The 27907-nt window shown below is 36.5% G+C and overlaps 1 protein-coding gene across 8 annotated transcripts in view; it reads left to right on the top strand.

The window, feature by feature from the left end:
* Window positions 1-27907, top strand: part of rap1gap2a (RAP1 GTPase activating protein 2a) — a 92678-nt gene that overhangs the window by 30735 nt on the left and 34036 nt on the right. For 3 of the 8 annotated variants that reach the window (XM_051861285.1, XM_051861286.1, XM_051861284.1), the window contains exon 1: window positions 12238-12504. The exons of 3 other annotated variants lie outside the window; for them this stretch is intronic. In XM_051861285.1, the coding sequence (XP_051717245.1) occupies window positions 12281-12504 (224 nt within the window). In that variant the 5' untranslated portion in view covers window positions 12238-12280. Of the gene's footprint in view, window positions 1-12236; window positions 12505-27907 lie in introns of those variants that run through there. 2 more of the 8 variants (XM_051861295.1, XM_051861296.1) reach the window with 1 other exon arrangement.

Below are 27907 nucleotides of genomic sequence, written 5' to 3'. Positions count from 1 at the left end.
TTGACGCGTACAATCACACCTGTGTGATTAGAGCGTTCAGCGCATCACGTGATCAACTGCCAAATTCAAATGTGCTTGCGGGCTTTGGCTGGCGCCGAGCCAATGCCAGATGCGCTGAGCGCTTTTTCAACCACATAATGTTTATTTTATGTTTCAGACATTTAAATACACATGAGTACTAACAAAACAATGCATTTAGAGTTTGTAAAATACACACTGATGTCTATAGAAGCAGCAATAACAATCCTTTCCATTATAATCAGACGACACGTTTTATTCATATCAGATACACATTGTAAAAGTAACTTTAAAGTTTACTCTATTCTTCTCCCAGTTCACCGGCTCACTTTCATGTATTTTGGGAGAAGTGGATGAATTCACGTGTTGTAAATCCAACAGATCCGATTCTCTGTGCGACGCAAACTAACATGGCGGCGCCCATCGCGCATATAGCTCAACTAACGTTTAAACAGCAAAACACATCCACTTGCACATATTTGACAATCGGAACATCAGATATTTCATGCTATAGTTAACAAATTTGTGATTATTTTGAATAAAAAAGGAAAAAAGAAATAAAAGCAAATCATCAGTCACATAGCGCTGCGGTGTGTTACGTGACAAGCATTGACGCGTCACCATGGAAACAGTAAAGCGATACTTTCTAAATAACGGTCACCTTGAAAAAGTCACGCTGGGGGGTCAGCCAGAATATTTTAAACTTAAGTGTGAAAGGATGTTAAACGTAAACTAGTTTCTATAAATTTAGACATTGTATACGTTCAAAAGTTTGGGGCCGGTAAGATTTTTGTTAATGTTTTTGAAATCTTATATGCTCACAAAATCTGTATTGATCAAAAATGTTTAATTTTCAGTTTAATTTTAAAAACACAGTAAAAACAGCAATAATTGTCAATTATTATTTCCATTTAAAATAACTATTTATTTGTGTGATGGTGTCACATGATACTTTAGAAATTATTCTGATTTAGTGGTCAAGAAAAGTTCTTATTAATATCAATGTTGAAAACAGTTTTTTTGCGGAAGCTGTGATAATTTTTTTCAGAATTCTTTGATTAATATAAAGTTTAAAAGAACAGAATTTATTTGGAATACAAATCTTTTGTAACTGTGAAGTCTTTACTGTCACAATTGATCAGTTTAGTGCATCCTTGCTGACTCAGATTTTCGAACGGTAGTGTATATTGAAATTGAAAGTGAAATTTAAAGATGGATTTTCCCTTTGAAATCTGCTAAATATTGCTTTTAACAGTGTTATTCAAATATTAGTGCTATTAGAGTGTTTGATGAGGTCATCCAGATGTAAAAAAAACAAAAACAAAAAATAGCTTGAAAAAAAAAGTTTCTAATAACTTGATTCCACATACCTTCATCATCTTATGTCTGTCAAAAATCCTCATTTGGATGCTCATTTCTAGTATAATACTCATTAACCAAGTTCCTTGTCACAGATCTATCTCTTCTCAGGGACTCAGTACTTTTATAAGTGAAAGATTTGTTAACCTCCAGGCAGCCTGTCATATTGCCTATCCACAGGGTGCAGACATTTGCAAGTGATAGATGATCTGTCGGACAGTGTCCCGGATGCCCTGTGTAGGAGCAGAAAGGTCTTAATAATTACAGTGACGATTTCTTTTTCAGAGATGAAGTTAGAAACTGCCATAAAATGATGAGGTGTGAGAATGAGATTCTTGCGCTCCTGAGTTCAGAGCAGAGCGGTGTGGGAAAAACACAGCTCCTCGGGGGTTTGCCTGGAAGCTAATAGACGTCAGAGGACAGTTTTTTATTCCTCAGGTTTTAATCTTTGTGTCGTTTTGGCATGAGCCTGGAGGGATTGGTTTCATGATGTTGCTCACCGTACCTCAGGTGACCAATCCTTCACTCGACCCAGTGGGACTGTGGTTCTTCTGTAAAGTGGAAGTTATTATAAATGTAAAAAGTAAAACAGTAAAAGAGCTCTTTGTTATCACACAGTTACTGCTTACCAATGTAGGTTTGTTTTGAGATGTTTTTGATTTAGGTTTTAGGTAGATTTAGGCTTAAAATAGGTGACCTATTACCCAGATATTGATATAAATGAAGCGTTTGACACCTTTTTGACACTAATTCTGTCTCAAAATTTCTCCATAGAAGTTATCGCGCTACATATCAATGACATTTGCAAAGGTCACTCTCAAATCGAGCTTTAATTTCCATAACATTTGCATTTTCTCAATTTGCAGATGCTTTTGGACCAGAGTGACTGTGCAAACAGTCAACTGGTGTAACAAGTACAATTACAGAAAGCATACTGAGGCAAAGCCGTAGAGAACAAAGAAGACCTTCATTTGGATATTAACTTTGGATCCGCTGTTCTTAGATCAGAGGAAAATTACCTTATCCTTATTAACATTCAAAGTAATAACAGAAATACAGGTGCAGTGCCATAACAGTACTCTAGGGCAACCCAACAAAAAATAGACACAACTTTATGTACTCAATTTAACTTAAAAATTAATATTCATGGCCTCTTAATTTGTGTTTTTTGTCTTTCAAATATCATTACAGTAAATGTGAGCACATGTCAGGAACTTACTGTCTCATTTCATTCAGAGTTATACGTAATGGCAAGTGCACATACACTTTGAACTAACCTTGACTGTAATATAGCATTGCAATCTTTTAACACAAACATGTACAGTGAAAACCCTAATCTCTTTAATTTATGTGATTATAAGTGCTCTGTAGTCTATATATTATTAAAATCAGTCTTAAAAAATGTTCATTTATTGGGACATGATCCAAGAAGATTTAAGTGATGACAGCTTGATCCTAAATCATGTTTGAAAAACACAGTCGTAAATTGAGTGCCTGGCCTTGGAAACACATTACGCTAGAGGGTCGTCATCATCACAGAATGACATATACCTCACCTTGTTAAACACATTTGCTTTAATAAAGATGTATAAAGAATTAAGAAACATTCAGTTTCAAGCTGAAATGAACACCAGAGGCATAACCAGCTCCATATGTGTGGCTTTTCAAATGTAGTAAACTTGCTCAGTAGCTCACCTGGTACAGCAGTGCACTTGTGATGCGAAGCGCTCGGGTACGAGTCCAGTGAAACACGAGTCATGATGAACAAGGTTAAAGATTTGTAGAAGCAAGCTAAAATGTTGTGGCTGTTTCAGCAAATGTGTTTTATCTCACATTTGCTTTTGTTAACACTATCGGTTAAGTGCGGGTGGTATGTTATTTTACCAGACATTTAATTTCTGAACTGCCGTGATATATACAACAACCATTATATATAAAATTTTACCAGATTCATTTTCATCTGTTTTGGATAAAAACATTCTTTTAGCACCGTTCACTGGACATTTCTCTATAAATGTTCATGAAATGTAATATCAATGCCATAGGCACATTTTCAGTGCAACTGGGTTGGTTACTTTCCAAGGCAACATTTCATTTCTCATTTTTATTTTAGTTTTTTAGGTATGGTATAATATATATATATATATATATATATATATATATATATATATATATATATATATATATATATATATATATTAGAATGGAAAAACTCTGTGAAAGAATGGGTCACTCTCAGGAGCTCAGTGAATTCAAGCGTGGTACCGTTATAGGTTGTCACCTGTGCAGTAAGTCCATTCGTGAAATTTCTTTACTACTAAATATTCCATGGTCAACTGTTAGTGGTATCATAACAAAGTAGAAGCAATTGGGAACAACAGCAACTCAGCCACGAAGTGGTAGGCCACGTAAAATCACAGAGCGGGGTCAGCGCATGCTGAGGCGCACAGTGCGCAGAAGTCGCCAACTTTCTGCAGAGTCAACAGCTACAGTCCTCCAAACTTCGATGGGCCTTCAGATTAGCTCAAGAACAGTGCGTAGAGAGCTTCATGGAATGGGTTTCCATGGCCGAGCAGCTGCATCCAAGCCTTGCATCACCTAGTGCAATGCAAAGTGTCAGATGCAGTGGTGTAAAGCACGCCGCCACTGGACTCTAGAGCAGTGGAGACGTGTTCTCTGGAGTGACGATTCACGCTTCTCTGTCTGGCAATCCCATGGACGAGTCTGGGTTTGGCAGTTGCCAGGAGAACGGTACTTGCCTGACTGCATTGTGCCAAGTGTAAAGTTTGGTGGAGGGGGGATTATGGTGTGGGGTTGTTTTTCAGGGGTTGGGCTTGGCCCCTTAGTTCCAGTGAAAGGAACTCTTAATGCTTTAGCATACCAAGACATTTTGGACAATTTCATGCTCCCAACTTTGTGGGAACAGTTTGGGGATGGCCCCTTCCTGTTCCAACATGACTGCGCACCAGTGTACAAAGCAAGGTCCATAAAGACATGGATGAGCGAGTTTGGTGTGGAGGAACTTGACTGGCCTGCACAGAGTCCTGACCTCAACCCGATACAACACCTTTGGGATGAATTAGAGCGGAGACTGTTCAACATTATTGCCTGACCTCACAAAAGCGCTTCTAGAAGAATGGTCAAAAAAAAAAAAAAAAAAAAAAAAAAAAAAAAAATATATATATATATATATATATATATATATAATCTTTATTTCAATTAACAAAAATGATTTTTAATAGTTTTAGTTAACAATAACACTGCCACAGACGCTTTCATCTTGCGTAAAATAAAATAATTTCTGTTCAAATCAGTATTTCATGTCCATTTATTCATTGATTTTAGTAAGTAGCCATGAAATAATATGGATATTGTACAGTTCAGCCGGCCATTATCACAAAAATAAACCCCTTCACAAGACCTGCCAACCTGTCCAGGTTTATTTTGCGACAATGAGCAGCTGACTATTTCCCTTTACTTGCGTTTAGCACTGACAAACAGAATTCAACATTATTTTCACTTTATTATGTCTTCCACAGTTTAAATATTGCTTATTTGGTATTTAACAGGGCTAATTGGTCTTTTCCAAAGCAATTTACTATGCACTCTGTGCAAGTGTTGTCTCCCTGGAGCAACATAAGGTTAAAATGACCCATTTAAAGACACCATGGTAAAGAGTTCTCAGTAACTATCCAATTACTGGGTCACATTTACCTGTTGCCTTTGCATTAAGCATTTAGTTTCAGCTTTTTATTTTTTATTTTTATTTTTTTATTGGTGGGCTCTAACTCTACATCAGTGTCACAGATGTTTTTGTTCCCATCAAGCTAATTATATCAGTAAGATGCTGTGGTCCAAGAGTAGATGTGTGTGTAAGTGGCTGCCAGAGTGTGTGTGTGTTTCAGAGATTGTGAATGACCCTATCTTTTTGTATGAGAGCCTGTGTGTTAGTGTGAAAGTGTATAAACACACACTTATATAGCATTGTGCTCATTAAGGAGCTCTGGCTTGGCTGGGCTTGGCTCCAGGGCCACATGTTTCTCCTGTGCGGTGCTCGGCTATTTCTGTCTGTAGTGTTTGGCTTGGATTTATACTCAGCTGCTCTTTCAGTCACCTTGTCTTGTCTTGTCTCATTCTTCATACAGCGTCAACGCTTTTCTATCTTGGCTGGCTAATAGACCTATCTACTGTACTCTTGTTCTGATAAATTTAGTGTGTGTGAGCTTGAGACAAAAACTGGATTGATGGCAACCTTAAAACCTTGTGTTCCAGAAGTCTGGTTCAGTGTTAGACGCCTTCGTTTTCTCTTTAAAAAAACAGGTTTTTAACACGTAATAATAATTCTGAATGAAACGATGTTGAGTGGGAAATAATGTAGGCGAGACTTTATCGTTTGGGATTTGATTGGATAACCCATGTTTGCAAACATTAAGTGCTAGGATATTATTGGCTAACATTCTTTATGTTAAGATATTATTGGCTAATATTATTTATATGATAATTAGCAAATATCATGTATACTAAGGTATTATTGGCTAATGTTAATTATCCTGCGATATTGGATAATGTTGTTTATGCTAGGATATTGGCTAATTATGTATGCTAGGAGGATATTATTGGCTAACATTGTTTATGCTAGGAAATTATTGGCAAATGTTATGTGTGCTGTAGGATATTGGCTAATAGTAAGGCTAGGATATTATTGATTAATGTTACTAATGCTGCAATATTATTAGTTAATGTTATTATGTTAGGATGTTATTGGCTAATATTATTAAAGAGTACCTATAACGCCCCTTTTACAAGTTGTAATGTAAGTCTCTGGTGTCCCCAGAATGTACTTGTGAAGTTTCAGCTCAAAATAGCCCACAGATCATTTATTAGAGCTTGTCAAATTTGCCCCTATTTGGGTGTGAGCAAAAACCCCCTTAAATGCAAATGAGCTGCTGCTCCTGCCCCCCTTTCCAGAAGAGGGCAGAGCTTTAACAGCTCATGCCCAGCAACAACAAAACTGGAGAATCTCACGCAGCCAAAACGACGATTGTCAGTAACGGTGTTCAGCCTTACATTGTTCAAACCGGAGTCAGACACTGATGGAGAGACTCAGGAAGACGTTACAACTTTTAAAATGCATCTGGACGTTTCTGAATGGTTAGTGGGTAAATGTATGTACTTGCTATGGAGTTGATTAAACACATCGACTAGCATGTGCCGTCATGTTAATCTTTTGTGCAAATCCAGCGTTGAATTAACCCTCATTTGTGAAGCAGTTCAACAAAATGACAGCATGGTAACAACACTCTACTACAACAACTCTTCTCTAAAGCAGCCCAACATGGCCTCACCCAGTTTTGTTGCGTGTTCTCGGGGGCAGGGTTTATGTAAATTTTAGGGTTAGTGATGTCACTAACCCGGGAAGAAGCTTGTTGTAGTCCCTACCAGCCGTTTGTTGTAGTCCTTAAATAGGGAATTTGTTAAAAGAAAATCTCTCCCTTTGCATTGAACTTTGAGCGTCGTAACTTTGCAGATGTTGTTTATGCTCAAAGAGCAACATTACACTAACTAAAGTTAAAAAAGTGAAATCATAATCAACCACCCCTTTAATGTTTTATTGTCTAATATTATTTAGGATAAGATAATATTGTCTAATATTCTTTATGCTAGCCCTGATAGCACTCATAAATCTCAGAGATGTCTATTTGATGTGCGTATTTACATCTGGAAGACGTATCATCTTTAATTCGTCTCTAGGACGTTTCCTGTCAGACCTTAAATAGACATAGACATAGAAAATGTCTTTAAGATGTTTATGATTTAGAATGTATGTAAACCTGACATCTTAAAGACGTCTCTCAGATGTTTGTACACAGCAGATGCTTTCCAGATGAACAGACATCTTGCAGATGTACAGTATGTGTGCTATCTGGGAGGATAATGTCTAATATTATTTCTACCATTGTTTTTCTCCATCTACATGGTCTTGTTTACTTCAGCAAAACGGATAAGTTTTGTCACATCTGGAAAAAAGTTTTAATACTAAATTAAACTAACATTGCTTAGCAAACAGTATGTTACATAATATAGCTATTTAACTAACTAAAAAAAAAAGGTTTTTAACACATAATAATAATTCTGAATGAAACGATGTTGAGTGGGAAATAATGTAGGCGAGACTTTATCGTTTGGGATTTGATTGGATAACCCATGTTTGCAAACATTAAGTGCTAGGATATTATTGGCTAACATTATTTATGTTAAGATATTATTGGCTAATATTATTTATATGATAATTAGCAAATATCATGTATACTAAGGTATTATTGGCTAATGTTAATTATCCTGCGATATTGGATAATGTTGTTTATGCTAAGATATTGGCTAATTATGTATGCTAGGAGGATATTATTGGCTAACATTGTTTATGCTAGGAAATTATTGGCAAATGTTATGTGTGCTGTAGGATATTGGCTAATAGTAAGGCTAGGATATTATAGGATGTGTGCAGCAAAACGGATAAGTTTTGTCACATCTGGAAAAAAGTTTTAATACTAAATTAAACTAACATTGCTTAGCAAACAGTATGTTACATAATATAGCTATGTAACTAACCTGAGGAGTTTGATCTTACTTCGAGTTTTCTCACCACAGCACGAACAGTAGCTTTTTACTTCAGAAACAGTGAAGATTTCAACTCTGACTGAGCTGCAGGTTTGATTTCGTGTTTAAGCTTCGTGTTGGCATGTGTGTGTCTAGCCTTCATAGGTGTCGAGTTTTCAGATGACCGACGCTCTGCAGGTTATTTGATGTACCTTGCCGCCATTCTTTTGTCACTGGAGACGTTTCTTGGGCCATGCAACCCCTCGTGAGTGGCCAAAGTGTGTTTTTGCACTTGAATGAAGAAGACCACTGGGATATCATGTGAAGTGCAGTGAAATGTGTGAGGGATGTGTGTTGCCGTGAGCTACTACAGATGTTTGGAAGGGAAGAATGTGTGTGATTTCCTATAGGGTATTTATGTGTGTGTGATGTGCTGAGGGGCAGTGGGAGTCATGTTTGTGTGTGTAAGGAGATGAGGGAGTGGGAGAGGGGGATGTGTTTGCTCATGCATTTGTGTTTGTGTCTCTCTGAGGGGTTCAGCCTGGAGCTTCATGGATCTTTGTTGAAAGACTGCTCACTTTGTGTCCATTCTGAATCTCTTGCTCTCCATCTCGCTCTCCAACTCTTTTAACTGCTCAGTCGAGAGGAAAAGGTTCACCTTCCCTACTAGACACCTCACATATTCATTTCGCAGTATCTCTCCTCAGATACAAGATACCACATCTCTCCCACTGATCACATGACTCGGTTTGCTTGTCAACCTGCCCCTTCCCCAGAGGAAGCTCAGGGTTGCCGTGGGGATGAGGATCCTGGTGGCAGATTTGGAGAATCTGAGGCAACGTTACCATGGCAGAGCCTGAGTCTGGGGAAGGGGTACATGGGCTTTTTGAAGCACTTGTTGTTGCAGCTGCTTGCTTGTTTTTGTCTCATTCATAACTTATTCATTTTTTGCACTTATGAGAGAACAGTATCTCACTACATATAACAAAGTAATAGATACTTCAACATCTTACCTTATAGACTTACAGTATACTTTTTACAGAGTAAACAACACATTTTAATTGAAACAGGGCTGGTAAGGATTGAAGTTCAGTCTTTTCAATATATGTTAAGGAACCAGGTTCACATCTCATTTTTAACAACCCAGTTTACTTAAAGCTGCAGTCCGTAAGTTTTTTTTTTTTTTTTTTTTTGTTTAAAAATTATCCAAAATCTATTTTTGAGCAAGTGCATAACCAGCCAGTGTTCAGCCATCTCCTTACCTTAGCCCAATTCACTACGGTAAGCTTGTAATAATGTTTTATAATTCGGGTGGTACATCTTTGTGTCATTACGTCATGTCTGTTTACATAAAGGAGGAGTCCCAACTAGTAGGCTAAATTATGTGAGGATGCTGCAGGTGGCGAATCATTTATAGCCTTTTTACTGCAGCTGGAATAATTAAACTTATCATTTTGATGGTGGATTGTATGGGATGAGAAATTAACAATAGAGATTAGACTGTACAGAAATTGAAATCTACAGGTAACGCTAACACACACTAAATACACATAGTCACGCAATGCTGATGTTGTTAACAATTTGAGAACAAAGTATAACAATAATAATAATTTCCACGGTTTGATGTGATCCAAGCTAAGCGATCGTTAGATTTAATCACCATTGGTAGCGCGATTTATTGTAATGCTTTTTTTTTTTTCTCAGTTGGTCAGAACAAAAGTGGGAGACATGTTACTTACTCCTTTGGATGACATTTTCTGGTGAAAATTCTTATTTTGGTCATACTTTCAAAACTACAATCTGTGATTCCGAAGTACAGTATACGGTGACTGACAGCCAAACATTCTCCTCAAAACATTAGATTCATCCGCGCTGAGGAGCCGAGGCACAACCCATGCAAAGATGATAATTCCGCAAATAACTGCAATTGCAGGTTTCAAACAGAGATGGCGACAGAAGCAAAACTTACAGACTGCAGCTTTAAGTAATTTAACATACTACAGTTCAAAAGTTCTTGGTTAGTAAGATGTTTACTATATCTTAATTGTCACATGATACTTAAAACAGTTGTGCTGCTTAATATTTTTGTGGAAACTGATTTCAGGGTGAATGGAAATTTCAGAAGAACAGCATTTATTTGAAATCTTTTGTAACATTTTAAATGTCTTTACTGTAACTTTTGAACCCCAAACATTTTTTGAACTGTATTTCTGAGAGAAACGGGATATTCAATGAGAAAATTTAGGGCGGAACCTAATTGTATTTATGTGAATGGTTGAAAGAGTTGAGTTGTAAAATAAGAGGGTTTGGTGACATCAGTCGATAAGTAAAGTTCTTTTAGAGGCGGAGCAATTCTATAATGAAATATTATGAATAGAGGGTATGCATGTGACGTCACCGTCAACCGTTAGGATTGCGGTTATGCCCACTAAGTGGCAAAAGACTGAGTGGCAGCATTGGTTTTCAGCGTGAATGCAGCGAAAAACACACAAAACACATCCAAAAAGGGAAAGAGCTTTGCGACTGACTGTACAAATAGCTTTGACACAAAATCTGAGGTATATTTTTACAGACTGCTGAAAGCTACAGAAAAAAGAAGCAAATAGGTCGCTGCAATTCACAGAAACAGCTGGACTCCAGGCAAAGAAACATGTTTTGCAGTTATCATTTTGTGTCAAAATGTTGGATTTTGGAGTAAAATCATACCCTGTATATTGTATTGTTATATACTGTGTTGACAACTCATCAATTAAATATTTACCATCTTATATTCTGCATAATTGGGTGTTTTTAAATAAACACTGACAAAAACTATACAAGTTTAAATCCAGTCATGCAGCAGGTTCTTTTGCCACTCAGTTCAGCTGAGGGAGCGCCTTCCGGCGGGAAAGTGACGTCTATGCATACCCTCTATAGAAATGTTTTTATTTGAACAGTGTGCGACCAAGACAAGGAATGCATTTTAAGAAAGTAAACGGGAAAGTCAATTTTGATTTTAAGTTGACTTTAATCCTTATTGATTAAGAGAGGACCAGCTGGCCACTGTTTCCATTTTAGCTTTCATTTAAGTTTTCAGAGAACCATCTGTTTTTGCAGACATGGGTAGTTAATCTTTTGCAAACAGAACAAAAAACCTGGATGGGTTATGGCCATTATTAGACACAAAGAACACATCTAACTACAAGCTTTGGGCAACCAGTGAGACCAGGGAAGGAGACCAAAGTCATTTGTGCCACATAATTTCAGTGTTGATGCTGGGTGTTAAAGACCAACCAGCGTCACAATTTATATAAATGTTTTTAAAGACTCTTTGATGAATACAAAGGTACAAATGAATATATATATATATATATATATATATTTTTTTTTTTTTTTTTTAATTTTATGTGGTTCCATGAAGTGCCATGAGCAAAAAAGGTAGAGTTCAAACCAGTACTTCTGGGGGTTCCTGCACCAGCTGAGCAACTGCCACTGAGATGAATGGAAATGCTAACGGATAGCCTTCTCCAGGTATTATAGACCTCCTTGGGGCAATTGCTCAGCAGGCCCATGCATTAATCCGTCAATGAGCGAGATATGCATGGAAAGAGTCTGACCCAGCACACCAGGCAGACAGCAGAAGAGGGGGTAACTTCCTGCAGTGGGAAAAGGCAAACAGAAAGAGAAGATGAAAGACAAACAGAGACAGGACAGAAAAATGAAGAACAGGTCAGACAAGATGCTGGAGGGAGCAAACCGCAATACGTACCTTTAGCTGGACTGTGGAATGCGCAAACATGCAGACGCAAATATACTGAAACATAATGGAAATTCTTACTTTGGCAGAGGAGGAAGGTCACTCATATTGACTGCCTTATTGTCATACCACTGAATGTTCTGAAAGCCTTTTTGTGATGGTAAGAAATGCCATATAACATAGGAAAAGGGGTCAAGGATGTTGACCGACAGGTGATAGTTTCTTTCAACACTGAACAAAAGGTCACATTGAGATTTAGAAAGATGCAAGATGCAATTAAGTCTGACTGTGTTTCGTAGTTGCGTGAAGAGGGCAGGAGAGGACAGATTTTTTTTAGACTGAATGAGTGCGGAAAGGTCTGGCAACAGAAAGGCGAGCAGTCCAGGAACAGAGCAGATGGAAAATGAGTGGAAAGACAGAGAGGGAGGGGCTGGTGAGAAGGGGGCAGGGCTTGCGTCCTCTTCTGCCTATCAGATCCAGACAGGGGCAGGCAATGAGAACTGGTGTAGGAGCGAGTGAGAGGAGGAAAGAGAGAGAGAGAGAGCATGAGAAGAAGAGAGGTAGACGGAGATGTATATTCTCAGTCCCTCAGCCAGAGGCAGAGAGCTTGGTCATACCAGAATAGCACAGGACGGTCCTGGTCCGAAGTGTCTTTCGGAGCGTGGGCCAGGCAGCATGTCGGATTCTGAACCCAGAGTGAACTCCAAAAAAGCCGGCATTCGGGCTGCTGTCATTCTGATCGGACTACTGCACAAGTCCAGACGACAGAAGGAGAAAGAGAGGGAGAAGGAGCGGTTGGTGAACTTTTCTTTTTCCCACCTACTAATCTGACCTGTGATTTCAGATCTGGCTCGGTTCTGGTGTTGTCATTGGCCGGCGTGCTCTAGTTGACCTGCGTTTATGGCTATGTAGGTCGTTGTATGTACACTTTATACATTTATTGTCATCCCAGAGTGTGTTGTAATTGGGTCAGTATATAGTAAAGGACAGTTTTCTTGGCTCAGTTGAGGATGTTCTTGCTTGCAACTTCCCAGCTTCTCTCCTCATATGCCCCAAAGCAAAATTTAAGTTCTTAGATATTGCTCATTTATAGCTTAGGACACTTGATGGAGTTCACAATTATGTGGCATTTAAATATCTCAACTGTTTCTGATGGAGAAATGACATAATACACAAATGAGTCAATTGTTGATTTACTGTACAGTAAAGGTACTGTATATGGCTATAGAATTACCATGGATTACATTTTTGGTCTTGCAAGATTATGATGAGAAATGTTTGAGACTTTTAATCACAGAACACAGTAAATTTGCAAACTGAGCACAGTTTGAGACATTGTTGATAGCAGTGTTATTTTATGCTTCAACTTTACTTATTTCTAGTTATCATTTATTTTGTTTAATCTAATATTTATATTTTAATTAACATAAATCCTTTAAATAAATTTAGTTTTAGTTAACACCAATAACTCTAGTCTTTTCAAACTCTATGTGAGGTTGTTGGGGTCCTTTTTTTTCAGGGGAAGCAAACCCTTCCTTGCTCTCTTATCTAATCTCATTGCTGTCTAGGAGAAACAGTTAAGATATTAAAAGATCATGTGTAATTTTTCATTCCTGTGTAACAGTCCGTGCACAAAGAGTTCAAAGCAAATACAGCTCTGTTAAACAAACAGAGAGTAAACAAAGAGAGCGGGGCAGATAGTTTTCACTGAAATCCCCTGGTCGGGGTCATCCAGGTCAGATCGTATGTAGAAGTAAATCTCCGAGGAAGAAACCACAAAACTATTTCTCAGCTATCATATACCAGGTTTCTCCAGTGGCTGTCTGGTCAGTAGCCGTGTTGCTCTATATCAACTGGCTTGATTATCACTAACAGTGGCCCTAGTGTACACTTTGTCTAATCATTAATTAAAAACCGATTTGACCGCATAGGCACGTAATAACGCACATCCACACACACTCTTTTATGCAGGTGTCGTGCCGCTCTGAACCATGCACACAATGCGATTTGTGTTCAGAGGCGTCGCATGTGCGGTTCCATTTGCATAGATTTCATCGATAACTGGCATGGTTACTGACATCACTGTGAGACAGCCCAGCTGGAGTCACCATGTTTATTCCCTCTAGATCGGTTCTGTCCCGTTCTTCAGCTCAGATGAGCACTCCGTGAGAAGAAAGTCTATATCTGACAGGCTTTTCAGTGTTTGAATGAGTGATAAGCAGGGCATATTTGTAAACAGTATAAAGTGAATCACCTTGAAGGCGGGTTGTTTCAAGTTTGGTCTGTTAGGAAAGTTATTGCTTCATCTTGTCTTAATCAAAGGCTTGAATGCTGTTGTAATTGCATTGTTTTATCTTAAAATTAAAGGTTTGGTACAAGGTTCGAGAGCACTTCAGAGTGTAATTTAATGATGTTGATGAGTTAATGATGCTCTTTGAGTTGGTAAAAAGCTCTTATAAAAGCACCTTCTTTTATCTTGATTTCCAGTAAAAATAGTTAATTTACACTTTCAAACGCCCAGAAAGGTACTAAAGACATATTTAAAACAGTTCATGTGACTACAGTGATTCAACCTTAATGTTATGAAGCGACGAGAATACTTTTTGTGCGCAAAAAAAAACAAAAAAAAAACAAAAAAAAAAACGACTTTATTCAACAATATCTAGTGATGGGCGATTTCAGAACACTGCTTCATGAAGCTTTGAAGCTTTACGAATCTTTTGTTTCGAATCAGTGGTTCGGAGTGTGTATCAAACTGCCAAAGTCATGTGAACCATTAAAATTTTGAAACACTTATGATGTAACAAAGCCTCGTTTACTGAAATAACATGACTTTCACGCTCCGAACCACTGATTCAAAACAAAAGATTCGTAAAGCTTCAAGTGTTTTGAAATCGCCCATCACTAGACATTGTTGAATAAAGTCGTTATTTTGTTTTTTTGGCGCACAAAAAGTATTCTCGTCACTTCATAACATTAAGAGTGAACCACTGTAGTCACATGAACTGTTTTAAATATGTCTTTAGTACCTTTCTGGGTGTTTGAAAGTGTTAATTAACTTGCTGTCAATGCAGGCCTCACTGAGCCATCGGATTTTATCAAAGATATTTGTGTTCTGAAGATGAACGAAGGTCTTATGGGTGTGGAATGACTTGAGGGTGGGTAATTAATGACAGGATTTTCATTTTTGGGTGAACTAACCCTTTAAATTTTTCATTTAAAATATTATCCATAGTTGAATTGACTTAAGACTTATTTACAGAAAATATCTTGAAGTTATTAAATTTATAATAGTAAATTCTGCACCTTAGCTGTATAATGTGTAACATAATATAATATAATATAACAATTTATTTTTTTACCCGATTGGCAGATTTTATTTTAAGCATTGAAGAACATTTTTGTAGCATAAATCTAGGTAAATAAAATAGTAAGGTTAATGCTTCGTGCTATTTTCATGCCAGTGGATTAAAGGATGATGTATTCTCTGAAAACAAAGCTTGATATCTGATGCAATTTTGCTCCTCAAGTAAATTTATTTCTTTTAAGGAACTTTTGATATTTTTACTGGGAAAACAAGACAAATACTTAAGATAATTTTTGCATTATTTTGTGTTGTTTTCACCTTGACTATGTTTTATTTTGGTTAATAATTCTTTATTTTACATGATGCTTCTCTTCCATTTATCTTGGCAAGTGCTGTAAGATGAGAGCTGCGGCGAAAGCATTTCTTCATAAGTTCATTAAGCACCAAAGCAAATGTTTTTCTGGTTTCCTGTTTCATTCACTGAAATCTAATTTTCCTCCACCTTCATCACTCATTTCTCCCATGATCCTGTCTCCTGCAGCTCACATGAACTGCCTTCACCTCCTGACTCATTCTGTTTCCATCACACTTTATTTCCCTTCAGCTTTTTTCACTTTTCTCCTTCACATCGTTTCTCCGTGTGTAATTTCTCTCCTCATGTACCTCCGCTGTGCGCTCCTCCCACCTTTAGTTCCTCTTTGCTCAGTTGTTTTGCCCCCCCCCCCCCGTTGTTGAGAAAGCGTTTTTGATTAGCAGCTGCATGAAAATAAACTAAACTAGGTCACTTTTTGCCCTCTGCCCCACATATAAACATAAACAGACTCAATGTCCTTCAGGTGAGAGGATAAGATTCCCACTATAAGATTCCAGTTCAGTTCCTCATTCAGTATCACAGATGCATCATCGTCTGTAACTGTAAGAGCAAGTCATCGTTGAGTACCTGGAAAAAATCATGCGGCTCATTCATCCAGAAGGGGCTGTAAAACAGTCCTCTGGCTGCCAGCACAAGGGCGAAGCTCAGTCTGTAAAATACACATAGTAAAAACTCAAAGTAAAGGGGTCAAATGGCAACAAAGCATATTGGGCAAGTGATGGATTATGTTCTAATGTTTCTTATCAGTCCTACTAAAGGGAGTCAAAGGAAAGGGGACTGAATATTCCTTCTGAAATCCATGAATGTTTTGTCTGTGATTTATACTGCCTTGCGAAAACAAAACAGTGATTTTGTCAAAGACTCAATACATAAGTGATAAAGTGATAAAGTAAAAATCTTTTAATAATCTAGTAACTTTGTATTGAAAATACATTTGATTTTGTGCCAACATTTCAATGAATACATGAGTCCACATATTAATAATTATTTTCAAATTTTTTTTTTTTTTTCCAAATATCATGAATTATTCTGAGTATTTATGATTAAATCATATATATATATATATATATATATATATATATATATATATCATTATGATTTTTGTACCACATGACATTTTGCAACCTGAATATCCTTGCCATGCCATAAAAAAAGTCACATTAACCCTTAAATGCATGAATGTTTCGCCATTCATTATTACATATTCGAGTCTTTAGCGACTTAGATCTATATCTAGCAAGGATGAAAATCTACCTGTTGTGATAATATAAAACTCTTGATATGACCTTTTATTACCTTTTGGAGCTTGGAAGGGTTCAGTTTGAGCAGATCTTTTATACCATCATCACTGTCCTCATCAGAGCTCATTTCCAAGTACATTCAGCATCTGGCTCATATTCGCGATCTCAGACATATTCTTAAAACTATCATTTTCAGCATCTTCAAAATCAATATTTTGATCGCTGACAGCTTCTTCACCAGATCCACAATCAAGTGACAGTGACACTTATATTTGATTGCGTTCAGTACTTGCTCTGCAGTAAATAGCTGAGTTATTTCAAGTTTTGCTGATGATACTTCCTATTCTTTTGTTTTCTGCCTGCGGTAACTATGAGTGAAAGGTCACTTCATCATTGTGTATTATTCACTCATTAAAGATTTATTATTGTTGTGCAGAAAAAAATATACTTACACCGTTATACACCTTCATACTTTTTATTTAATTTACTTTTTTTTTTTTTTTTTTTTTTTTTTTTACAAAAATGAATGGGAAAACAGGCATTCTTTTATAATTTTATTATTTTTTTTCTTGTTATATTGTTTATAATGATTTGATTGAAGAATACTAAGAAGGTTGATGTCTAACTTTAAAAATTGAATGAGGAGGAGGGTAGTGAATGAAGTCCCGGGTCACTAAAGACCGGAAGTATCCGTTTAAGGGTTAACTGAGATTTTAAGAGACTTACTGACCTTGACACACAGTTATGACAGTCTTCAGGGGTCCTTTCTGTGATGTAATTTCCAGTTTAATGTTTTCCCCCCTGCACCTTCTGGATGTCTGCAGGCTTATGCCAAACTACCCAATATGGATTTTCTTCCATACTTTTAATGAGGCTTTTTTTTTTTCTCTGTATCACCCATATTTTTTTTTTTTTTTTTTTTTAGATATTTCAGACATTATACCCACCCCCAAAAAAGTATAAATGAGTATAAATACATGTTGATCAGATACTGTAAGTCGTGTATTCAGGTCACTGTATGTAAGAAATGCATTGTTTTTAATGTAGGCCTATTTTTTTTAAATAAATAAATAGACATGGACAAAAAACATAAGATCATGTCAACCTATGATTGATTTGTGAGTAAAATCAGATCTTTAAGAATATGATCTATCCTGTGACAGATGAGTTTAGCTCAACTAAGCTCAGATTCAGAGAAGACAGAGTGTGAAAAGTGACATCAAATCAATCAAAATTCATTCAAAAGACATTGAAGCCATTTTTCCCAGCTTCACTGTTCCCATAGTTACTGCATTTTTACCTTTTATACGGCGATAGTATAGTTGCCACTCATTATGAAAATAAAAACGTCTCTTCTGGTGTGTGTATATATGTTGGTCCATTGAACTGTATCTGTAAGTGGAATAGATGAGGTGACCATGTCTCTCTTAACAAGTGCTTCGAAGCGGTTTCACTGACAGGCTGTATAGAGCCTATTTACAGAGCAGTTGAATTGAGGAGGTTATTTTTAGAAGTCACTTTTCTTTTCCCCGTTCTCGCTCCCTTAAAACCCTGTGGCATCCTCTTTGTCTCCTGTTAGACTGTTGATTTAGTGATATGGACAAAGGATTAATGCATTTAAAAACCCCAGAGGAGCACAGGTTGCTTTAATAGAGGGAGTGATATCAAAAGCCCTGCTCAATGGCAGCGTCTCACCAGCCCCCCTTAAGGCCTCTCTGCTGATCTGCTGGGACTCTGTGAGAGACTTTTTGAATGTGGAAAGCCTCCAAAAACTAACAACTGTCCAATTTGTCGAAAGGCAAATAAACACGAGCTGCTCCCAGAGTCATGCTGGAGGCAAAAACGTACATCAGACTGAATACTGTCAAACAGGTGAGGGAAGATATTGTTGATGTGAGAATGAATTTGATTTATTCAGACAGTTGGAAAGAGGGATTACGTCAACAGGTTTGTGTCTGTTCTCTTACCAGTAGCCTACTTGTTCTCTTATTTTGCTTTAGCATAATCTGGTTTGTAAAATTGAACTGTAGAAACAAGTAGCACTTGCAAAAAAGTACCATTGCTAAACTGTAATGGTATGGTAATACTGTTTAAAATACTATAGATGCCACACACCACCAAATATGATGATCCTCTTGTGTGGGTACCACTTCCTGAAATATACAATAGCTACACTGAAAAAAAAAAAAAGTAGGATTTGAATTAGGGCTGCACGATATCGTTTTAGCATCGATATTGCTATGTGCGCATCCGCGATAGTCGCATCGCAGCATGTGCGATGTCAAGTAGTGATCGTAGTTGATGTGTGATCCGTATGGACCGAACACCGGACTTGCAAACACCGAATTCTGTTCTTTCTTATCTATTTGTTTTTGAACGGACACATACGTACAAAATTAAGTCAAAATGGCCGTCTCGTTGAGTATCCTCGTAAACACGGTTGATTTTGGCTTACGTAAACAATTAAGGAAAGAAAACCGACGTGTATCGTTATATTGGATCCGTGCCTTCAGTCTTAAAGTGACAGCAGCCTAATACTGTATACCCGCTGCTTTCTGAGTCATTATTTTATTTTATTTTATTTCATTTTATTTTGAAATGGAATGGAATGGAATGAAATGGAATGGAACCAGCACAGTACTATTTTTATGAACTTGGTAGAGAATGCAACTTAAAAATGAACGTGAACAAGAGGGTTTGATTTTGTTCCACGGGCTGTGACATCTAGATTGTTTGATCCTCAGAACTTCTTCTTTTACTCAAGCTGAAAAACTGCGTGTTTTAGCCATATTCTGTGGAAAAGAAATAAAATATACTTGTAAATCTATACAATTTTGTCCTGAGCATTTTATTGTTACTCTCATCCTGCTGAGAGTTATTAGCCATATAGGATATCAACTAGAGATCGACCGATATGGGTTTTTCTATAACCGATGCCGATGTTTAGAGGTCAGGGTCAGCCGATGGTCGATATGTGCTGCCGATTTTTAGGGCCGATATCTTGAAGTTTTCCCCTTTATTTGCATGCTAAAATGTCACACTAATAATAAGTGGATGCACAACATTTCTAAACTTAACATCATTTATTGAACACTGACTTGATTTACATAAATGTTTTAGAGCATTTATCAAGCTGAATTTTTCAAGTTTGTTGGAACACAAATGTAAACTTAAATATACATTTAAATAAAATAAATACAACTTTATGAATAAAAATCAATTAAAAACTTTGTCATGTTGCACAGCCTTGTATGCAAGAACAGTGCTAAACTCTTAGTGATTTCTTACATTCTTGACGGTTAACGTTAGACAGGTTTAATGAGGATAATAACTGTGCGACATATATATATATATATATATATATATATATATATATATATATTAGTCATTGGTCGGAACACATCACTTTATTAGGCTGATGTCCATTTTTATTCGCATTACACAGTTGATGGAAACACACGCAGATGCGCATATTCTTGAGCTGAATTTTCATTAATGCAAAGTTGGATGGAAACCCGGCTATTGTCTGCATCAAACCATGCTTCAGAACAAATGTCATACACTTCTGCGCAGTGGCGTAGCGCAAATCCGCGGGGGTTCAACCAAGAAGGGGAGCCAATGGATATCACACAAGAAGCAACGTGCAAACTTTGCGGAAAAGTTATGCCGGTAAAAGCTTAACCTCGGTCAGTATTCAAAGTGAAAGTAAAAGTGACGGAGCTGCCTGACGCTGCATTAACGGAGCATTTTCTCTCAGAGACGAATTTCAACATAATATGCTGATAACGGTATATAACTGTCTTAATTTATTCCATAATTTCCTTTGTGGCCCGTACATATAGTGAAAAAAAATTAGAAGAATAGTATTTCGTGTTAAACAGCTTGTTTGTTTTTTTTTTTGTTTTGTTTTTTTAAAGTTGGTGAAGTAGCCTAAAGCTGCTCTTAATTTTCATTTATGACTGCAGTGTTAGGAAATATTATAGACTGTTAATAATTTTAATTATTGGTCTAATTCATTGTATAATAGACCTAAAAAATGTTTAAAACATTTTCAAAGAGGAGCTTATAGCCTAATCTTTTATTATCCTCACAGCACGTCAGTTATGCGGTGATGCGCTGTGAAATTATTGCGGGGCAAATTTATTATAATATTAATTTAATAATAAAAGTAGCTTACCTAATAGTAGTAATAATAGACTAGAAGAATGTAACAGGCTTACATTAATTGGAAATGCCAAATCCTCTTAATATTGACAATATTTGTCGGAGTAACGTAGCCCTCAATCACGCTGCAGTGTTTGTGAGAGCTGCCGCCTTCTCCACCCCAAGCTCAGAGTGAAATTCTCCGACTCCGATACAGGAAAAATAAAACAGAACTTATAACATTGGGGCTAATATGTTAGCAAGCAAGCTGCTGGTAGTTTTGGACTACAGTCCTTAAAGTTAACTACAAGTAAGCGAACCTTCAACCAGCTGTAGCATTATGCCGGTTCCCGACGGTTCTTTGCTATCCGTCGTTTCTTTCACTAAGTGAAGCAACACCTCATAGTTTACTAGTAATATATAGTAAATATATGGCCATAGGACTTTGAAATATCAGAATTTAAGCCTTAGGCTACCTTTATCTCCCAGGACTGTTGTTGAATCTTCCAAAAGTTTCAATTCACATGCGGTGGCAGCAGCACATTCCACCGCACCAATAACACAGGGCTGCCCGCGGACGTGCCTGGCTTTAAATCGGCGCTACTAAACACGGATATCGGCCGATGCCGATATACTAAAAAAAGACAAATATCGGCCGACCGATATATCGGTCTACCTCTAATATCAACCTCTGAGCAGTTGCAATAGTAGCGAGACTAGTCTTGCTAATGTGTAATGGTGACTGAATGGCTTTATTAATTGAGTTATTGATTGTCTACAAGCAGTGGACAAAATCTCAGTAGAGTAAAATAGAGAACAGGTGCAAAGAGTCAGGGGCCAACCGGCTTCCTATTTAAAAAAGATGAGTTTCTAAAGGTCTATAAATTAGCCTGATGTGTATGTTGCATCATTAATTGATCCTAACAAGGTTGACAACTGCTAGTTGCTGGAACTAGTCAATGAACTTGAATGACTTTCTGGGGCTTGTTCAAGTTCATTTTTGTGTAGTCTGTTAAAGAAGGAAGATTGAATTTGATCAAATAAAAGTCATAAAACCTTATCCTGGCACAATGCCATATTCCTCTAGTACTCTAATACTTTGTTTACAAAAGTTAAACAAGAAAAAAATCAAAGAAAAAGGACTGAATGCTTTAATTGAGCCCTATTGAGCGACTTTGTAGTTCTTGTTAGCACAGCAGGGACTAAAAGCAGAGAGGGTTTTAACAGCACTCAGTATCGATTGTTCCTTTTATGTGTTAAAACCTTCTGTTTCAGCAGCAATTATTTCTTAATTAAATTTCCATATGGAGTTTGTCAAAATTACTTTTATTGTTCAAGGCATTTTCATTTGTTTGTGTGTTAGTGCATGTGACTGAATATGTCTACGTGGTACACCATGTTTGGGACACTGGCTGCGGTCCACATTTCTCACTTTCTATAAATAGCCTCAACATATCAACGTACAACAGGAAGCAGCACTCTGACCACTCTAAGAGTTATCTGAGGGAAAACATTATCCATTTAAACAACACTGGTATTGCTTCCCATAATCCCTTCTTGCTGGGAGAAGTATGATAAAAGACTACCTCAGCATGTGAACTGTCAGTTTAGCTGACAAGCAGAGCTTTGACACTGTCATAGCGATGGCATAATCGTATAGCACATAGATAATGTTTAGGCTGCGGACTCAGATGTGCATAATGTATCTGTAAAAGAATGAACCTGACGGGATCATATTAAATTAGTCTATGAGAGCAGAACAAACACGCAGTGCCTTTGGTAGGTAACAATTAAATTGCTTCTGCTTGTCATTGTTTTTTCTTTCTAATTTGCTGAATATTAAGTCCATTACTGCAAGGATTTGCCATTTGCAATCATCAAAGGGGGACTTTGTTCATTATCGGTTTTCATAAGTATTTATCAAGGTCAAAAATAACATTTATAATTAGGATTTAATTGTCAGCCCTCAGGCAATATCTCCTTTCCTCTAGTCTGGTCTTCTCGCCTGTCTTATGTAATTTGTGAGTGATAATGTATAGTCAGCATGTGAGTACAAAATTAACCCTAACAGGGGTATCTGAATTTTTCAAATAAATAATTGAAAAAATGGACAAACTATATACAGTCAAAACAAAAATTATTCAGACATTTTTGATTTTTTTTTTTATATATTTTTACGAGTGGGTGCAGGACACTATAGTTCATTTATGTAAGTGAGGATAGCAAAATAAAGTAAACTGTGACATATTATACCCAAAAATTCTTCATACAGTGGACTACCAGTAAAACCGACAAAAATTTGGAACCAAAAATTATTCAGACACTTTGACCTGACCATGTTTTGCTTAAGTGTTTTCTGACATAATTAAGATTCATTTTTTCTGACACTTTAACTCTGAGATCTTGTCATATTTTATTACCATTTTTTTAAATTATAGTGAATAAACTGTAATAATGAATGAAATGTTCAAAGTGTCTGAATAAATTTTGGTTTGACTGTATTTATTATATTATATTATATAATATTATATTATATTATATTATATTACATTATATTCACCAAGGCTGTGTGATTATTACAATTTAAAATAACTGTTTTTATTTTAATATATTTTAAGATGTAATTTATTCCTGTGATGGCAAAGCTGAATTTTCAGCATCATTACTCCAGTCTTCAGTGTCACATGATCCTTCAGAAATCATTCTAGTATGCCGATTTGCTGCTCAAGAAACATTTCTTATTATTATTATTATTTTGAAAACAGACAGTTGTGCTGCTTAATATTTTTGTGGAAACTGATAAATTTTTTTAAGAATTCTTTGATAAATAGAAAAGTATTTATTTTTCTTTTCTTTTTTTTTTGTTTAAATAAGTTTAAATTATTTTATAATGTGAGAAAAAAAGTCACAGATTTGTCATGTGTGGTTGTGGTACAATGAAGCACACGACAAGAATATTTCAATTGCAAAAACCTTCTGTCTGACGTGTTTTCTTTTAAATTAGCATATTTTTTTATCAGGCTCCTATGTTTAGGTTCAGTAATTCCACTTTAATGGCAATGAAAAGGTTATTAGTCAGTTATTGAAATGCTTTATTTTCATAAATGTCACTTTAGTCAGTTCATTGGTATTTAACAAATTTGACTGTCTTTTGCTTCAATCCAGCTAAGTCCATGTGTCTCAACTCTTTGGACAACAAGACATAGTAAAACGTCCATTTCTGTCAGTTTTACAGCAGCGAAAGGAACACTGTTGCGTTTACTTGCTACTCACGAAATCCTGTCATTGCCACTGTAACGATGAATGAAACATGATGATAACTTGCAGCTTGGCAATTGAAAGCTGGCTCATACGCACACCGTCATTCATCTTCATGTGACTCGATTTGCGTTTTCTGATTGGTTCTTCTGTGGACTTACAGGCTTTTGCTGGCAAAGGGAAGTGGCGTTTAGCAGTTTCTGCCAACGAACTGGTATTTCTGAATGGGCTGACGCTGGGATATAGCAGATTTGAAGCAAAAGTATTTGATGAACGTATACTATGCGCGGAGAGCATTCGCTCAATATCATTATCTCATTTTTGACGGAGGTGGCGTTTATGCATCTGAACTCTTCATATACAGACCAAATGAGATAATTGAACAACAGGTGAATGGAATCATTAATCAAGGGAACAAACTGGCACAAACTAGGAAGGTCACACAGGCAAACAGGAACAGGGAAAACAGAACCAAAACACAATGAAACTCAACCAGAACAGATCATACATGTTGATACAAGATCCTGTTTTTTGAAAATTGATGGTCTGGAGTCTTTATACAAAAATAATATACCTCTAAATATTTTGACCTATCAGAATCAAGACGGCTTACATAATAAGTACTCAGCATGTATGTTGTCTTTCTCTCTCTGGAGTGTAATCAAAGCATGAGGCATGTTGCCGGAACATTAGATAATCATAATCACTGGGCAGATGTGATTAGTGTTGAATCAGGCCTAATTAAAGAGGCAGATATACAGCCTTGTGATGAAACTGTGGACTGGAAATGAGTGGAGACAGCATGTGCAGGACAACTAGAGATATCACAATTTCCCGGTTCTCCCTATGAGCTGATAAGATTCTAATAAAGCCATAACAGCGATTTACTGTGATTTGTTAATTGTGTTTCTGGGGTGCTGTAAGGCTTTATTCATAAATCAGCATCATAAATGCGCTCTGCAGTTGAGTTCCAGGAAAAAGTTTCATATAGCTTTCATATAAGCCTATTTATAAATCTTCATCTTTCCATTGTGCACAGCATAGCAAACCTCTCAGCCTCTTTCCACATCCCCCATATACATTTTATGAACTTAAACAAATGCAATCTTTATCACAGTGAGTTGTGTAGAATTTACTATATAAAAATTATATAGTTATAAAAAAATTTCACTCAGAAATTGCTAGTAAATTTCACAAATAAATGCAAAGAAACAGCAAGTAATACATTGAATTAAACATACCATTTTGAGAGTAGAATGACGGAAATAGTATTTTTTTTTTTAAGCAGCACTATATAAATTATTAATGATATTTTGAAGTAGAAAGACTGAAATAGTATTTTTTTTGTGAAACATACTGTAATAATTTTTGTTTTTTTAACATCTTGGTTAGGTGTTTGTACTTATATTCAATAAATTAACTGCATACAAACATTGTTTTGTAGATAATTCCAGTCTTAAAGGGATAGTTCACCCAAAAATAAAAATTCTGTCATCATTTACTCATGGTCAAGTTGTTCCAAAACTATGAATTTGTTTGTTGTGCTGAACAGAAAGGAAGATATTTGAAAGAATGTCAGTAACCAAACAGATCTCGCCCCCCATTGACTACTATTTTTCCAAAGAAATTCATACAGGTTTGGAACAACTTGAGGGTGAGTAAATGATGACAGAATTTTCATTTTTGGGTGAACTATCCCTTTAAATGTACTGTATCTATTTTTGTTTTTGTAAACTGTATATTTAAGATCACCAATGACTGAAAATTTCCCACTGATGTATAATGATCGAACACTGAGCATTTAGTGGTCTTTTTGGTGCTGTGTCTGTGGTCCTGTCCCCTCATGCAAAGTAAGAGTGGTGTATTCAGTGAAGCAGTTACATCAGCAAAGAGTGTCATTAGACAGTCAAAATGCTGATCACACTCCCTTTAGTAAGATGCATTACATTGTGCCTCTAAAGCTACACCAGTTTCAGACTGCATGCGAAAGCAGCGCATATGTATTTCAGGCCATATATAAACATTACAACATTGACACTGCACAAAAAAGACTTCTGACTATGTGCCCGATGCCTAAATCTGAATTCAGAAAGGCGCGGAAAATGAAAAACGCATTCTATGGAGTCCCTAAACTGACATGGATAGGCTTGCTGCTGTACTTTGTTACATTACAGTACAGAAGATAGTAAGGAGAGATGACTGACAGTATGATGTTGGAGGATTTGGTGTGCAACAGATTCTGAAATATATAATCTTGTAAAATGTGTGGTCAGTACTGCTGCTCCCTAGAGACCTTATGTAGCCCCGCCCCTTTTCAGCGCTGTGCTCGTTGTCTTTTGACTTCCGGCTTATATTTCCACAGCGATCTTATGTATTTATGAATGAACTGCTCATTTTAAAATCTTCCCGGTCTACTGACATTTGTTAAGACATCTGCTTTAAACGTAACAATGCTCATGATAACTTTCATTAACTCTACAACAGGTAAATCCACTTCACCAGCTAATTATTCTTCAACAGCGATGCCATAGAAATATACAGGGTTACCGCAAAAACGGAAGTTCAAAGACAATATTCTAAAGATGGCGGCGCACTTGTTTCTCTGATAAATAAGGTCTATACACGGAGTATGCGCGATTAACCATTAGTTGACAAGAAGAGGCTTACTTGACCCAAACTTTATTAGTCGCTTAGTCGCAGGAAAAAAAATCCACAGGAAGTGGCGAAGTCACAAAGTCTGTGATGGATAGATCGTTAACAGCTGGTCTATGTGATAATTACAGTACATCGGGCAGGACATCCAAAGCTCGCCTATCATTCATCGATCTCAAATATGGCTTATCATCTGAAACATGTAAGTAGCAGCAACTTTACATGGCCGCTCGCTTTAAAGTTAACCTAGAAAAATAACGCTATTAAAGAGTTTGTGCGGAGTGTGAAAGCTGAATAGTAGCTCGCTTACTGCATGACAGCTAACATTGAGGCGCTGGCGCGATCACTTGCACTTAAAATACTCTGTCATTTTTGGTCATACAGATAAGAGTAATACATCTTTTGAATCTGTGAAGAGTCTACTTTTATTTGTGTGTACTCAAAATAACAACAAAACATTGTGCTTTTGTTAAATAATGAAAGCAAACGGGGTGCGCTTTCTGCCGTCTCTCTCTGTGAACTTGAGTGCACCGAAAAAAGAACCGAAACTCCATGTAAACTTGCCTCACAGACAGGAAAAATTTATCTATAGAAAGCAAAATGTCTACTATATAATTAACTATATAATTGCGAGACAATATAAAAGCATTGAAATATTTTTTTTCCTTTCATCTCATATTTTTTCCATCACCATGTCCTCCACCTTGCATCATTTCCTTTCCGAACATAGTGTTTGGCTTCGGGCACATCCCTATTTCTGACCAATTTATGGGATCTGTATGATTTTTTTTTTTAAACAAGTTTCTTTATGCTCACCAATGCTGTATTTATTTGATCAAAATACAGTAAAAAAACAGTAATATTGTACAAATAATATTACAATTTAAAATAACTGTTTGATATTTTAATATATTTGTTCCTGTGATGCGAAGTTGAATTTTCAGCATCATTACTCCAGTCTTTAGTGTCACATGATCCTTCAGAAATAATTTTGATAAAATGATGTGGTGCTCAAGAAACATTCTTATGATTATCAATGTTGCCATCAGTTTTTTTTTTTTTTTTTTTTTTTTTTTTTGAGGATTTCTAGTTATGTGATTCCATTGTTTATTTTTCGAAAAACACAACAAGCTGGTCTTTTATGTTTTCAGTATTTGGTTTTTAAATGTGTCTTGAATTTCTATGGTTTCTCAGTTCACCGCACAGAACACATAGTGTGGTCA

Source organism: Ctenopharyngodon idella, chromosome 15, assembly GCF_019924925.1.
Source record: "Ctenopharyngodon idella isolate HZGC_01 chromosome 15, HZGC01, whole genome shotgun sequence".
Taxonomy (NCBI): Eukaryota; Metazoa; Chordata; class Actinopteri; order Cypriniformes; family Xenocyprididae; genus Ctenopharyngodon; species Ctenopharyngodon idella.
The sequence above is the reverse complement of the archived record's forward strand: the minus strand, read 5'-3'. Positions and strand labels throughout refer to the sequence as shown.